This window comes from Rhincodon typus, chromosome 30, assembly GCF_021869965.1.
Source record: "Rhincodon typus isolate 14 chromosome 30, sRhiTyp1.1, whole genome shotgun sequence".
Classification (NCBI taxonomy): Eukaryota; Metazoa; Chordata; class Chondrichthyes; order Orectolobiformes; family Rhincodontidae; genus Rhincodon; species Rhincodon typus.
The window spans coordinates 24222725-24237158 of record NC_063361.1 but is presented as its reverse complement, the minus strand read 5'-3'; the positions used below and the strand labels follow the sequence as shown (position 1 = coordinate 24237158).

The 14434-nt window shown below is 41.2% G+C and overlaps 1 protein-coding gene across 1 annotated transcript in view; it reads left to right on the top strand.

Moving 5' to 3' along the window:
• The window catches only part of si:busm1-163l24.3, a 24202-nt gene that overhangs the window by 1307 nt on the left and 8461 nt on the right, over nucleotides 1–14434 (top strand). The window contains exons 3-5 of the mRNA XM_048614358.1: nucleotides 2930–3110; nucleotides 7226–7329; nucleotides 9310–12564. Coding sequence (XP_048470315.1) covers nucleotides 2936–3110; nucleotides 7226–7329; nucleotides 9310–12564 — 3534 coding nt within the window. The 5' untranslated portion in view covers nucleotides 2930–2935. The remainder of the gene's footprint in view (nucleotides 1–2929; nucleotides 3111–7225; nucleotides 7330–9309; nucleotides 12565–14434) is intronic.

Here is a 14434-nt window from a genome sequence, read left to right as displayed (position 1 = left end):
TCAGAACCCCCTTCCCCTCCCCTTTTTCTGATGAAGGGTCTAGGCCCGAAACGTCAGCTTTCCTGCTCCTCTGATGCTGCTTGGCCTGCTGTGTTCAGCCAGCTCTGCACCTTGTTATCTCAGATTCTCCAGCATCGGCTGTTCCTACTATCTCTCCTCACTTCCTCTTCTACTTTGAACAGACCATCTGATTACAAGACCTAAAACCCAGCACCGAGCTCCTAGAGTACAGAGCAGCAGTGTTACCCATTGTTCTGGATGTGTTAGAGATGTGGTCAATGTAAAGCAAATCCTTTGAGGAGTATCACTAGTGCTGCCTTTGGAAAATCTTGCGAATTCACTAGCTCCGGTATCACTGTCCTCTCTCAAACCAATGTCCCCAGTATTGAGATGCTGACTACAGTTGATCAGCTGTGCTGGTTGGGTGGTATTGACTCCATCCCTGGCACAAGATTCCCAAAGTAAACTCTGCACTCTGAGCTTCCTCATGAGGGGCTGTCCATTTTGAGCATGTCTGACGGGCCCAGGTGGAGGCCAGGCACAAACAGCTGAAGGAGTGTGTAGAAACCCAAGCCTCCTACCCACCTGCCTCTTCAAACACTGCCTACCCCACCTCTGGCAGGGTGTGTGGATCCAGTCACCTCAGGACTCACAACTTTGCAATGGAAGAATGTCTGCCTAAGAGGAAGATGAGATGTGGATGCAGTAGCTTAGTCTGCGTCCTGTTACACTACATAATTCAAAAGCTTGGATTGATACTCCACAACATGAATTGGTATCCCTTCACATCAATTTGAACTCTGTTTTAAAAAGGTGGCAGAGTAAAGGCTGGTGTTAGTAACATGAGTCTTGTCAGATTGTTGTGCAAACCCAACTGGTTCAGTAATGTCCATCAGGGAAGGAAATCTGCCACTCTCACCCAGTCTGGTCTACTTGTGATTCAGATGTACACCAATGCCCTCTGGAGAAGTCAAGCAAACAATATAGTCAGGCAACTAGGGAAGGTCCATAAATACCAACAATGCCTAAAGCCTGAGAATCAGTATGGAAAAGCGAAGCTTGGTATCATTTTCACGTGCAACAGTTTTAACAGTTATTGTCTACAGCAGTTGACAAGGTTTTTCAGCTATTAAACTGTACAAAGCTGATTTAAAACCAGAGACAAATAGATAATTAAAACTACCAGTAAAAGAACATATCAAAAAGAGGTAACAAGGTGTAGAGCTAGATGAACACAGCAGGCCAAGCAGCATCAGAGGAGCAGGAAAGCTGACGTTTCGGGTTTCTGAAGAAGGGTCCAGACCCGAAATGTCAGCTTTCCTGCTCCTCTGATGGTGCTTGGCCTGCTGTGTTCATCTAGCTCTACACCTTGTTATCTCAGATTCTCCAGCATCGGCTGTTCCTACTATCTCTATATCAAAAAGAGGTGGTTGTTTGCAGTAGAGAGCCTTCATTTATATGCGTTAGTAGTCAGCTGTTGGTCAGCCTGCTGTATATTTCATCATTGTCCTTATTCTTATTTTTCATATAGGGTCCTTTCGGAACAAGTCTGCCAAATATAATAGGCTTGATCGCATCTCAAAATACCAATGTAAAACCGGAAGGAGAACCTGAAATGTCAGGGTCATTGTAGTAGCCGTTGTATTTACAATCAAAGAAACTCACAGAACAGGAAACCACTTATCCAGTCCTATCCCTTTTAAAGAGATGTTATGCTTAATCCCACATGCCCTTGTAACCCACTGAGTCACTCATCCTCACATACTGTCCAAATCCCTTTAAGAATTCTTTATGGAATTAGTTTTCATACTCATTTCACACAGAGCATTCTGGATTGTGGCAATTCTCGAGTGAAAATAATTCTCATCTCCCCTCTAGATATTTCGCCTTTGATTTTAAGGTTATGACTCCTGCATATTGACTCACTCACCAGAGAGAGAATATTTTTCTCTACTCTATCAAAACCTTTTATCCTGAAAGTCTTTTTTGTTACCTCTTAACCTTCCCTATCTCAAGAGGAACTTTACTAACTTTTCCAATTTTACCTCATAACTGAGTCTCCCAACCTTGGTAACATACCGGTAAACCTCCTCTGCATTGTGAATATTGGAGACTTGTCATCTTTTATGTAGTTATATTTCAAAGGACCCCGTGATTGAATGAGTCATATTAAACTCTAATTTTTATGGTCATTTAATACACAGTATCATACTTACTGGCAGTGCTTACTATACTTTGCTGAATAGTAACTAGTGTTCTTCCATGTAAATCAACTGATAAATGAAGAACATACTGATCCTGTAACCTTTCTCCAAAAGTGACATCAATTACTGTTTAATCATCACTATGATTGCATAAATATCAGAGCCACCTCACTGACCCTCTCCTGCTTGATAAAACTCATAATACATGTTGTATAAAAGACAGAAAGTTTGCATTGATGTAGCACATTTAATGTCTTTGGGATAGCACAAGAGCTAATTAAGTACAGCAAACCTTTCATTAACCGGCTTCTATGGGACCAGAAGTGTACCAGTTGATTAAATATTCCAGTTGATCAAGAAGTCCACATAATCAATGTGAAAACACACTCTAAGTAATAGAAATGTAATGCAGTGGCTATACTGTTATACTTTATTTACAGCATAAATCACTTAAATAATAATGCAAATTTGCCTCACATGAAACTAACTGGCAGAGAGCATTCTCACTCACACCCCACAACTGACTACTTGAACATTGACGAGATCATGGTAATACAGTAAACTTCTGGTATTTCGGGTATATAATTGTTGCTGGTTTAATGAGAGTGTTGATTGATAAGGTGCTGGTTAAAACAAATTTGCTTTTTTTGCAAAATGTGCCCACTGTTGTAATGCAGGGAATTGCAGCATTCCTGTCAGGTTTTAACGAAACGATTTCTTCACAGTTTACAATGAATAGAACCATTCAAGTGTCTGATCTACCCACGGGTATCTCAAAACGGAATCTTGAAGATAAACTCATGATTCATTTTTTACGGTCCAAGAATGGAGGAGGCGAGATCACCGATATCCTGTTCCCATCTGAATCGCCAACGTCTGCTCTCATTGTCTTTGAAGAGGCAGAAGGTAAAGCAGCACATTCTAGTAAAGAGCGATGAGAGAATCGAACAAACCCGTAGTGAGCTGAACCTGAATATATAGGCTACAATCCACAAGAGGAAGGTTTTGTATGTGTTGCTCATTGAGGTCATACTGCCCTGCAGGTTCACTTGGCAGTTAGGAAGGCAAAAGCAATGTTAGCACTCATTTCAAGAGGGCTAAAATGCAAGAACAGAAATGTACTGCTGAGACTGTATCAGGCTCTGGTCAGACCCCATTTGGAATATTATCAGTAGTTTTGGGCCTTGTATCTAAGGAAGGACATGCTGACCTGAGAGAGGGGTCAGAAGAGGATTACAAGAATGATCCCGTGGATAAGTGAGGAGTGGTTGAGGACTCTGGGTCTGTGCTAAATGGATGAGGGGGTTCTCTTTGAAACTTACAGAATTACTGAGAGGCCTGGATAGAGTTGAAATGGAGAAGATGTTTTCACTTGTAGGAGAGACTAGGACCTAAGGGCACTAATCTAAGCTATCTCAGCAATTTTAATAGAACAGTTTCTTTTATCATCAGTTTCAACTTTAATGATCAGACAATTCAAATTAACGTGTGAATTCACCACTTTTTCAAAGGCAATTGGAAACGGACAGTAATGGCCTAACCAATGGTGCCCAATGATCCTATGAAAGAATTTTCAGAACTTCAAATCACAATAAGTAGAATATTATTGGAACAAATGTTGATTCTAAGTAATGGGGTTGGTGCTGTCTCAGACTTTTCCAACATCTTGCACTACTGACAGGGAAAGTCTAAACGATGTGGGAGCTTGCCTCAGAGCAGCATACTGAGGGAAAAACTGAGACAGGATGGAGCAGGCCAAGGGCACAAAGCCTGAGTCTCCGAGGGTCATGCAGAATCTCATCCAGTCAGTTATACGGAACAGTTTACCCAGGAACTATCACCTTTACCGAAGGCAAAAAATGAGTTAAAGGGCAATTTTCTGTTTAATTTTTGTGTGAGCGATTTTGAGTATCTTTCACTGTCTCTGCATTCTGCTGTTAATCGTAACACACATAACCACCAATATTCCTTCGAGTAATTTGACAAATAGCCCCCTGCTAAAAGAAAAGTACAAGGCTGGCATAATAGCAAACAGCCCAGAACATACACCAGTATAACCACCCAGGTGGCTTGAAAACAATAAAGGCTGGTCATAATGGCATCAATTAAATAGACAGTGAGAACTAGGATTACGTTATATCACAAATATTGAATTGTGAGATTAATTTTAAAAATTGTTTTATAGCCTGGAAGCAAGCCAGTGTGTCAGTTTTGATGAAAACAACAAGCAAATCATTATCCGATCCTGCCTGGGGTACAGCGTGTCTTCAAATTGATTCTGAAACTTGGAAAATATACAGTGCATAGCATGAGCATTCATCTTAACCTGGTTTTGTCCCTTACTTCTTGTGCACTGCGAAATTACTTTAAAAAGTTATTCTTTGTTCCTGGCACAGTTACATAGAAACTAACAGCACAGAAACAGGCCATTTGACCCAACCAGTTACTACTGGTGTTTATGCTGTAGATGATTCTCACCTGCTTCATCTCACTCTTCTTCCACTCCTTCATCCCTTATTGTGCTACATTTGAAAACAAACTTAACGATACACCAGCTAGATGTTTAACAGTGGTTCGAGTGAGCCTGGTGCGACTGTAGTATGTTGTATCTTTGATCTTATATAATCTAATATTTGAAAAAAATAAGTAAATGACTGCTGTCATACTGTGCAATATGTCATAAGGTACAATATTAGTGACTGAATCATTATTTTCCTGTGATTATTACAATAAGTCTTGTATTCCTACAGTTTACAGTTGTAGAGAGTTCCTATCTACTAATCCTCTCAGCACATGACCTCCTCTGATTTGGCAATGTGCAACATTTTTGTGTCTTTTTTATTGTAGTGTCTTGAAGCTAGCCAGGTGGTCATTGAGTCTGAAGATGACGAAGGTGCAGATTAGGATTTCAGCAGCAGCTACACTGATGCAGGGGCAGATTTTTTTTTCTTTATTCATTCCCGGGATGAGGGTGTCGCTGACCAGGCAGCATTTATTGCCCATCCCTGATTGCCCAGAGGGCGGTTAAGAGTCAGCCACATTGCTGTGGGTCTGGAGTCACATGTAGGCCAGACCAGGTAAGGATGGCAGTTTTCTTCCCTAAAGGACATTAGTGAACCAGATGGATTTTTCCTGACAATCAGCAATGGTCATCGTTAGACTCTTAATTCCAGATATTTATTGAATTCAAATTCCACCATCTGCTGTGGCAGGATTCGAACCCAGGTCCCCAGAGCATTATCTGAGTCTCTGAGTTAACAGTCCAGTGACAACACCACTAGGCCATTGCCTCCCCATCACAGCGATGAAGGTTGACAGTCCTGGTGGTGGAGTGGACAATAAGATCAAAAGCGCAGGTTGAGTTGAGTAGAGGGCTCTGGTAGCAGACAGTCAGATTCAGCTGGAGATGGTGGCTGGAGAGAGGATAGAACTGTTGGACGAAGGGATGGCAGAATGGAAGATCTGGGTGTAATCAGCCTACATGAGGGAGATGGTCTGCTTGGCTGCATATGATGTAACTGGGCAGCAGCAGTATGACGAATAAGAAAGATTAAGTACGCAAGACACTTTGTAGGTAATGGCATGGGGTTGGGAAGATAAGACATTGCTGGGGACAGTATGATTATGATCAAGCATGTAAGAATGGGATCAGGTGAGGGCAATACCACTAAATGGATAACAGGAGAGGTTTTGGAGAAGAAGTTCACAGTGCACGACAAACAGGGAACAAAAATAGATCAAGGTGAATGTTCATAATATGGATGTATATGTTCCAAGTTAACAAAAGTAGGTTAGACCTTCTGTGTCTTGGGACAGATTGTATCTTATTTACCACATTCTCTATTCCTTCCATGGATGTATGCATCACTGACCTGGCTGGCATTTATTGCCCATCTCTAATTGCTGTGGAGATGGTTTTGAGCTGCCATCTTGAAATGCTGCATTGATGTGTAGGAACACTCACAGTGCTGTTGAGAGAGGAATTCCAGGATTTTGACTCAGTGATAGTGAAAGGTCAAGGAAGACAGATAATGCATCGTTTTGTGACTTTCTTTTGTTGTTACAGTATTAGGGCGATTCAAAAGTGGAATTCTGGGACAGATTGACACATTAGGAGTGGAATTGGCGATTACTGATTGGGCCATGGATTCCCTGGAAAGTAAGGCGAATGGGCGCAGATTGCAAGGAAAGAGAGCTGATGGGTGTGTTTGTTTTATAAGCAAGAGAAAATGCATCTGCGGAGAGAAGGCATTTTACACCATCAAGGATTAATTTTAATCACAAATATTGAATTGTGAGACTAATTTTAAAAAATTGTTTTATAGTCTAGAAGCAAACCAGTGTGTCAATCTTGATGAAATCAACAGGCAAATCATATTTGATCCTGGTTAGGGCATAGTGGGTCTTTAAACTGATTCTGAAAATATACAATGCATAGCATGAGCTTTGACCCTAACCTGATTTTGTTCCTTGCTTGTTGTGCACTGTGAAATTACTTTAAAAAGTTGTTCCTTTGTTCCTGGCACGATTTCAAAAGAAAGCTGAGTGGTCAGGAGTTTTACGTTGGAACTGCATCGAGCGTGCAGAAGGTGTGAATGGGATAAGTTTGAAAAGGACATGAGATGGCCAGGACAGAAACTGTTCAGGCCTGGATTGGTGGCGAAGGCTTGGAAGAGTTATGATTTGGTGGGATAAAGGGAAGCAACAGAGGCAAGTGAATGGCTGGTAAAGATAGCAATTAGCTCTGAACACAGAGAGACGGGAAGGAGGGGAATGGGTTTAAGAAGGTGGTTGGTAGTAGACAAAAGAATTCTGGGTGGTGGGGGTCACCTTTGCTCCTGAAATATTGGTGGTTTTGGAGGGAGGGTGCGGTGAGACTTTGTTAAAGAAATAAAGGTCCTAGGATGAGAGAGACAATACTTGAAGAGTCCTATTTTGTGGTTGAGTTAACAGCTGCCAATTTCAGCATGCGCATAGGCTTGTAATATTAACAATAACCAATATTCTCTGTTCCTTCTTAGTGGCTCAACGGGTTCTCCAAGTGGAAAATCATGTTCTTCTAATTTCTGGGAAGCATTACAAATTAAAAGTAGAATCAGCTTGTACTGAGATCAAAGTTGATCAGGTAACTGATGAATTACTTGAATATTCTCAAAATCCAGCATTTATTTTACATATTTGAGGAACATTTGAGGTTTAGATCTTGCATCCGTTGTAAAAGTCAATTCTCACACCATATCTTACAGATTGCAGAGTGCAACATGTTCAGCAGGGGGATCATATATATTTTCAGTAAATGTGACACTTTTATTACAGCAATTTGGTGATAAATAGCAAATACACTCAAAAATGTTTACGAGAAGCAGGATAGTCTCTAATATTTTCTGATTTCTGTGACATAGTGGCTTTTGAAATGAAGCTGAGGCTTTCTGTACAAGCTGTTGGGAAATAGTTTTGAATTGTGATATTAGTTGTAAATTATCTTGTATTAGGACTGCTTGCTAAATTCAGTCTACTGTGCTGAAATAAAATGAAATCACAAAGGGTGCCATTTTATATCTATATATAATCAATCAAAAATTTCATCTGTGATCCCTTCTCACTGGTTCCTTGATTATATGTGTTCACATTTACAATGCAAGCTGCCACTGGAAATTTGTCATGCTAATTATATCCCTCTTTCACAGCACAAGTACTGCAGTGTGGCCATAGGCATTTTCCAATGTAAGTGTAAATAAATGAATCGATTGGCTCAGTTAGCTAGAATGTGTTAGCTAGCAGTGCACTTTCAGTTGCAGCCTCAGAGTGAAGGGAGAACCATTTGGAACTGAAACGAGGAGGAATTTTGTCAGCCAGAGGGTAGTGAATCTGTGGAATTCATTGCAACAGAAGGCTGTGGAGGGGGTCCCAAGTTGAGCGTATTGAAGAGAGAGAAAGATAGATTCTTGATTAGTAAGGGGATCAAGGGTTATGGGGAGAAGGCAGGAAAATGGATTTGGGAAACATGTTAGCCATGATCGAATGGCAGAGCAGACTTGGTGGGCTGAATGGCCTAATTCTGCTCCTGTGGTCTTATGTTTGGAGTGGCTGTGATAGTTCTTGGCAGCTGCCTTTTTCTTTTGCAATATTAAGGGTTGAGCTACGATTAGCAAACTTTGGGCAATGAGGATGCTATGTGAAGAGGGAAATTTGGCTAGCCATTTATTACACAGCTGTCAAATTACGGACAGGATATAGGACATTAAAACAGGAACTGTATTATGTCATCATATCCTGACCACTCATGGCACATGAAAACCACACAGCGTGCCACAGGAGATTGACTAGTAGGCATTCATTGAGTTTTATTCCAAATATTCATGACTATCATGGAGTATATTGCACAGTTCACATTTATGATAATGTTTGTATGCATTCCATTGATCATAGGGTACAAGTTGGCCTGGTGTATGAGGCACCATCATTTTTTCTGCCGATAATTCATATTTTTGCATAAATTTGGTGTAGAAGTTGATTCCTGTTTTCAGCAAGGCACGTTGTACATTACACAGAGTCATTAGCAAGTGATTGCCATGAACGTTAGCTGTGCAATAATAGGCAACTTCAGTTTCTCAGCCCGCAATGGAAGTTTTACTCACTGATCCCTTGTAATTGGCTGCATTAATCAAGTAGGGAATATGGGCTGTGTTGTGAAGATGTGGGAGAGTTAGGACACACCCAAACAAAGCAAACTGTGCTCGGGATTGACGTAGGTGACAACTATCCACAGCTAATGGGCAGCTCACTTTCATAGTTGACATTTAAATCCTTTGTCTGGAGGGTATTTTTGAGGTCGGCTTGCATGCAAACAAATACCCATGCTATCTGTGTGAGGTAAATATTGTCAGTGTTACTTCCCATTTTTAATGCTGTTTACATTTTCATATTCCTTTGATTCTGTTGGCAAGAAGGACATTCTCCTTTGAAATAACATTTGATCAAATTGCATTTGAAGAAAGAGCCACTCTTACCATTAGTTTTCATTTAGCATAGGCAGATACATTTTTTCGGGCCTAATTACATATCATAGAATGCAATAAATGTGTTTTTTGTAATGTTCTTGCAGGTCATCTGTCATATTTCTATGACAATAGATTATGGAAAACTTCTCAGTGGAAAAAGATTAATGAAATACTTGCAGAAGAAATATAGTGATGTCCAATTTAGTTTTGATCAGAAGGCAGAACAATGCAACGTTGCTGGAAAATTTTCTCAAATACAGGAACTAAGTGGAGAAATTCACCATTTGCTCAGTTTAAAACCCAACCAAACCAACAGCAGCTCTTATGAAGCTGAGCAACTCCAACACGATCAATCAGAAAACAGTGCTGTGGGTCATTCAGACAGCATCAGAAAAGCTGCTAGGAAATTAAGCGTAGACTCTAGCGTCAAGGGGGAAGAAGATTTGCGAACTAAAAATGGTGTGCAAGGCTCTGAGAATGACAATGTTAAAAAAGACATCAACTTTCAACGTGGCAGAGAGCAACATATGGGGAATATTGAAGATTACATTTTATTGATGGATTCGGATATTTACAAGTATATTCAGAAATTTTATAAAGACAGCTATGAAAATATTCTTTGTCAGTACCACGTTAAGGTGTTGGATATTACCAGTGAAGACATCACCACCTTAATTTTGCAAGAGACTTCTGACTGTTTGGACAGCAAGCTATCAATGCTGCAAGCACATCAAGAACTTTCTAAACTCTACCAGAACTTTGAGGTTAGACTTCGTAAGGAACAGATTTACAAGAAGGATATAACTTCAGATATGTCTCTCCTCCAGACCATCTGTGCAAGCCTCCAGGTACAGTTCCCTAAAATAAATTTAAATGAAAATGAAAACTATTTTTACTTAATAGGCACGTCAGATGACTGCTGTCTGGCTAAGAAGTACTTACAGGATTGCAAGGAAGAATTTGCAGCAAAATCTCAAAAAGGAAAGCATCCAGCTCCAAGGAGAGATTCAGAAAGTGGTCAGGCTAGTATCAGCAGTGTACCACCATCTCTGCGGGAATTCGACGGCAATGATGTGTTTGTGCAAGTGGGAGTCCCAAAGGCAGATGCCAGAAAGGATCACAAATTGGCTCCAACCTTTGGTGATCTAAGGGAAAACATCAATCCTTTGAAGACAGGGAGCAGATCAGCTGAAGATGACCTGACTCTGGTACCTGAGCAAACATGTTCAACTGATAATTTACTGACAAGCCACAGCATCGAGATTAGTAAACAGGATAACAAACATCGCTCGATTTCGGAAATTCAGCAAAAACGGAGGCGCCGTAGTAGTGACAGTCAGATATTTACTTCAGCTGACAAAACCTTAACAAGTGCAACGGCGGAGTTTGTTTTACCTAAAAAAACAGGGGAAGACTCTCTTACCAAGATGGTCAAAGACTTTTCAGTATTAAATGTTCAGTCCAAGGATCTTAAGAGCCCTGACAAAGCAGGTGATAACATTCTGTTCAGGGGACACGAAAGCTCTTCCGTTGTTGGTACAAATAAAGGCGACAAGTTTTTCCAGTACTCCAAAAGTAACAAAACCCATGGTCCTATCAAGCCATATCACTTTGAAACATCAGCGGGTACGCTCTTTCATCAGGGAGACCTGCAAGGCAACATGCAGACACTCCAGTCTTTGACTACCAAAGGTTCAGATGGTCATTCATTCAAACCATTCTTGAGAAGAACCAGTAGCACTTCAGAATTACTAAAACCAAAGCCTTCCAGAGACTTCAGCAACAACTTCCAGGGCATGACCAAAAGCAAACCTGTCGAACAAGAGCACTTCACTGAAGAGTTTCCAGTGGAGTCAACTGTATGGTCATACCTGAAAGACATCTATGATTCTTTTATTAGAAACGTTAGTAGTAAAACTGAAGTTGTGGTGAATGAGCAGACGCAGGGAGATATAACAATTGTAAAACTTAGTGCAGTGAATAAAGCAAATACCACGGCTGCCAAGCAGGACATTTTGTCATTTTACACATTGGTAATGAAGAATTTGGTTCAGCAGTTTCTTTCATATGCAGATCTTGGAATTGAGCACAGCAGTCAGAAAACAGTAGATCAGTGGTACAGTAGTCTGAAAAAGAACTTTCCAAAAGTAAAATTCATTAAAGAACAGACAGGTTTCAAAATTATTGCCACATATGAACATTGCATGAAAGTTACAGAAACTTTTAAACCCAAGTTAAAAGATACATTCTCCGCGACAGATGTTGTCTCCTTAGCAGCTTCTAATCCATACTCATTCATTGGTACAGAGCCATTCAAAGATACAGAGGGGAAGGTTCCCAGCAAATTTACAGAATATTCTTCATTATTGGGTCAGAGTCCTCATGGTAGTAGGACTCCAGTGCACCACATGGATGAGACCAGCCTGAGAAAAGGTGAAAAACTAGAGAAACAGCCTTCTTCATTGGAGACAGATCAAGAACTTATTGAAAGTTTGGGTCACAGGAAGGTGGTGGGAAATCCCAAAAAGAACTGTAATTCCCAGCCAGGTGTTGAAGAAGAGGAGAGTCTGAAAAAGCATTCAATTGAGAACAATGGCACTAGGTCAAATTCAAGGCAGGAGCACAATCCATTTACAGATCAGAAGAAATCACCAAAGCCTTTTGAAGAATACAGCAGTTTTCCATTTCTTCATGATCAGGGGGATTCTAAAAGTCAGAAGGTGATCAAGCACATTGGAGAGGGAGAGGGAATCAAGGCAAAGAAGGCACTGCCTGATAAGTTCCAGTTTACAGCCAACAAGCTGGTGAAGGAAAGTCATTGGCACAACAGAGGAGATGGCTTGCATTGCAGTAAACTGGAGAGTGGCACACAGTCGTTACCAGTATTTTCTTACACTAATACATCAGTGCTCCCACAAAATAGAGATGGATCAAATGCCTCTGAAACAGCTACAGATTCAGGAGACCGATTGCAAGATGCATCTACACAGCAGCATGATAACAGCAGTGTGACAACATCACAGGAATGGAACCTGTTGAGAAATTCTCAGCAAAGTCAAATCAGAAGTCCAGCCATTGGACTGGATGCGCAAGAACTAAACAAATCAACCACATCTTGCAGTGCCTGTAAGAAAGGTGGTTGCTTAGTAAAGTTGGACTGTGGTCACGATTTGTGTAAGGAATGTTCCAGAATTCCTGAATCATCTTGTCCAGAATGCCACCAAACCGCACATTCAATTAAAAATGAAAACCAATGTCTGGGGAACATGGAGTCGGCACTTCTGCACATTAGTTTACCTGGATTTATTAGAGACCTGACCTTGAAAATAACCTATTACATTCCCGATGGTATTCAAAGGGTGAGTAGTCTGATCCAGTTAAGGAGAATTAAATCATTTGTATGGCAATGGGTGGGTCCAAATTTGCTTCCTGTTTGTCTTAAACGGCTGTTAGTCAAAACTAAAGTGAAAATTTAGTTAAAGAAGCAAGACATCTTTAGTCCTGTGCTCAAATCCTCTTCCAAGAAGTGCCAACATACTGACAGCTAGCCTAATAGCTTACTGCGTCTGTATTTTAGGTCACAATGACTAATGAACAAGGTCAGTCAGGTTCCTTTGGAAATTAACATTTCCTAACCTCTCACCATTCAATAAGAGCTCTGCATTTCTACTTTTCAGAATAAAAAGAGGTGGTGGTGGTTTAATGGTAATTTCACTAGATTGTAATCCAGAGCACCAGGCTAACGTTCTGAAGTTTATAGATGTGAGGCTGGAAAAGCATCTGAGGAACAGGTATAAGTATACGTTTTGGGCCGAAACCCTTCATCAGGACTGGGGAGGGGTAGGGGAGTCCAGAAATAAATGAGGTGGAGGGCGTGATGGGTCTAATGGGACAAAGAGTAGGAAAGATGGTGAGAGGTGGATACAGGTTGGGGGTTATTGTGATTGGTCCTTGGGAAGGGCAGAGCAGATAGGCGAGTAGGAGGATGGACAGGTTAGGTCAGGTCAGGAGGGGTAGGGCTGGACATGGAACAAGGCTGGGGGTGGAGGGATTTTGAAGTTGGTGAAGTCACTGTTAAGGCCATTTTGCTGTAAGCTTCCAAGGTGAAATATCAGGTTTGTTCCTCCAGTTTATGTTCAGCCTCACTCTGAGTGGAGGCGGCCAAGGATAGACATGTCGTCAGGGGAGTGGGAGGGGGCATTAAAATAGATGGCAAGCAGAAGTTTGCGTTGGTTGGTGCATGCAGAGCAGTCAAGGGTTTGAATCCTACCCTGGCAGATGGTGAAATATGAATTCAAAAAAAAATCTGGAATTAAAAAGCTAGGCTAATTAGTTGTGATAAACACTAATCTGGCTTATTAATGATCTTTAGGGAAGGAAATCTGTCATCCTTAAGTGGTCTGACTTACACATGACTCCAGACCCGCAGCAATTTGGTTGACGTGAGGCAGCATAGTGGTCCAGTGGTTAGCACTGCTGCCTCACAGTGCCGGGGACCTGGGTTCGATTCCACCCTCAGGCAACTGTCTGTGTGGAGTTTGCACATTGTCCCTGTATCTGCGTGGGTTTCCTCTGGATACTTTGGCTTTCCCCCCCCACCACAGTCCAAAGATATGCAGGTTAGATGGATTGGCCACGGTAAAACCCCAGGCAGGGTTGTGGGTCTGGGTGGGATGCTCTTTGGAGGGTAATTACAGATCACTGCTGCACTGTAGAGATGCTATGGTTCATCTGTCATGGTGGGATTTGAACCCAGGTCCTGAGAACATTAAGAGTCTCTGGATTAATAGTCCATTGATAATACCACTAGGCTGTCACTTCTAAACTGCCCTTGGGTCAATTAGGGATAGACAATAAATACTAGCCTAGTCAGTGACACTCACATCCCATGAACAAATAGGAAACTTTCATTTTTACACAGATACGTCCTTCACCATTCAGTTAACCTGCCTAAATGACCTTGAAAGTTAAGAGCATAATAAGACTAAAACGTAGGAGCAGGTATAGGCCATTCAGCCCATCTGCTTTGCCGTTCAGTGATATGATGGCTGATCTGGTAATCCACAATTCCACTTTCCTACCTTTTCTCTATAACTCTGGATTCCCTTACTGATTACAAATCTGCCTATCTCAGCCTTAAATATACTTCATGACTCAGCTTCAACTGCCCTCTGCAATAAAAAATTCAACAGGTTCATCACCATCAGAGAAATCATTCCTCCTTGTCAG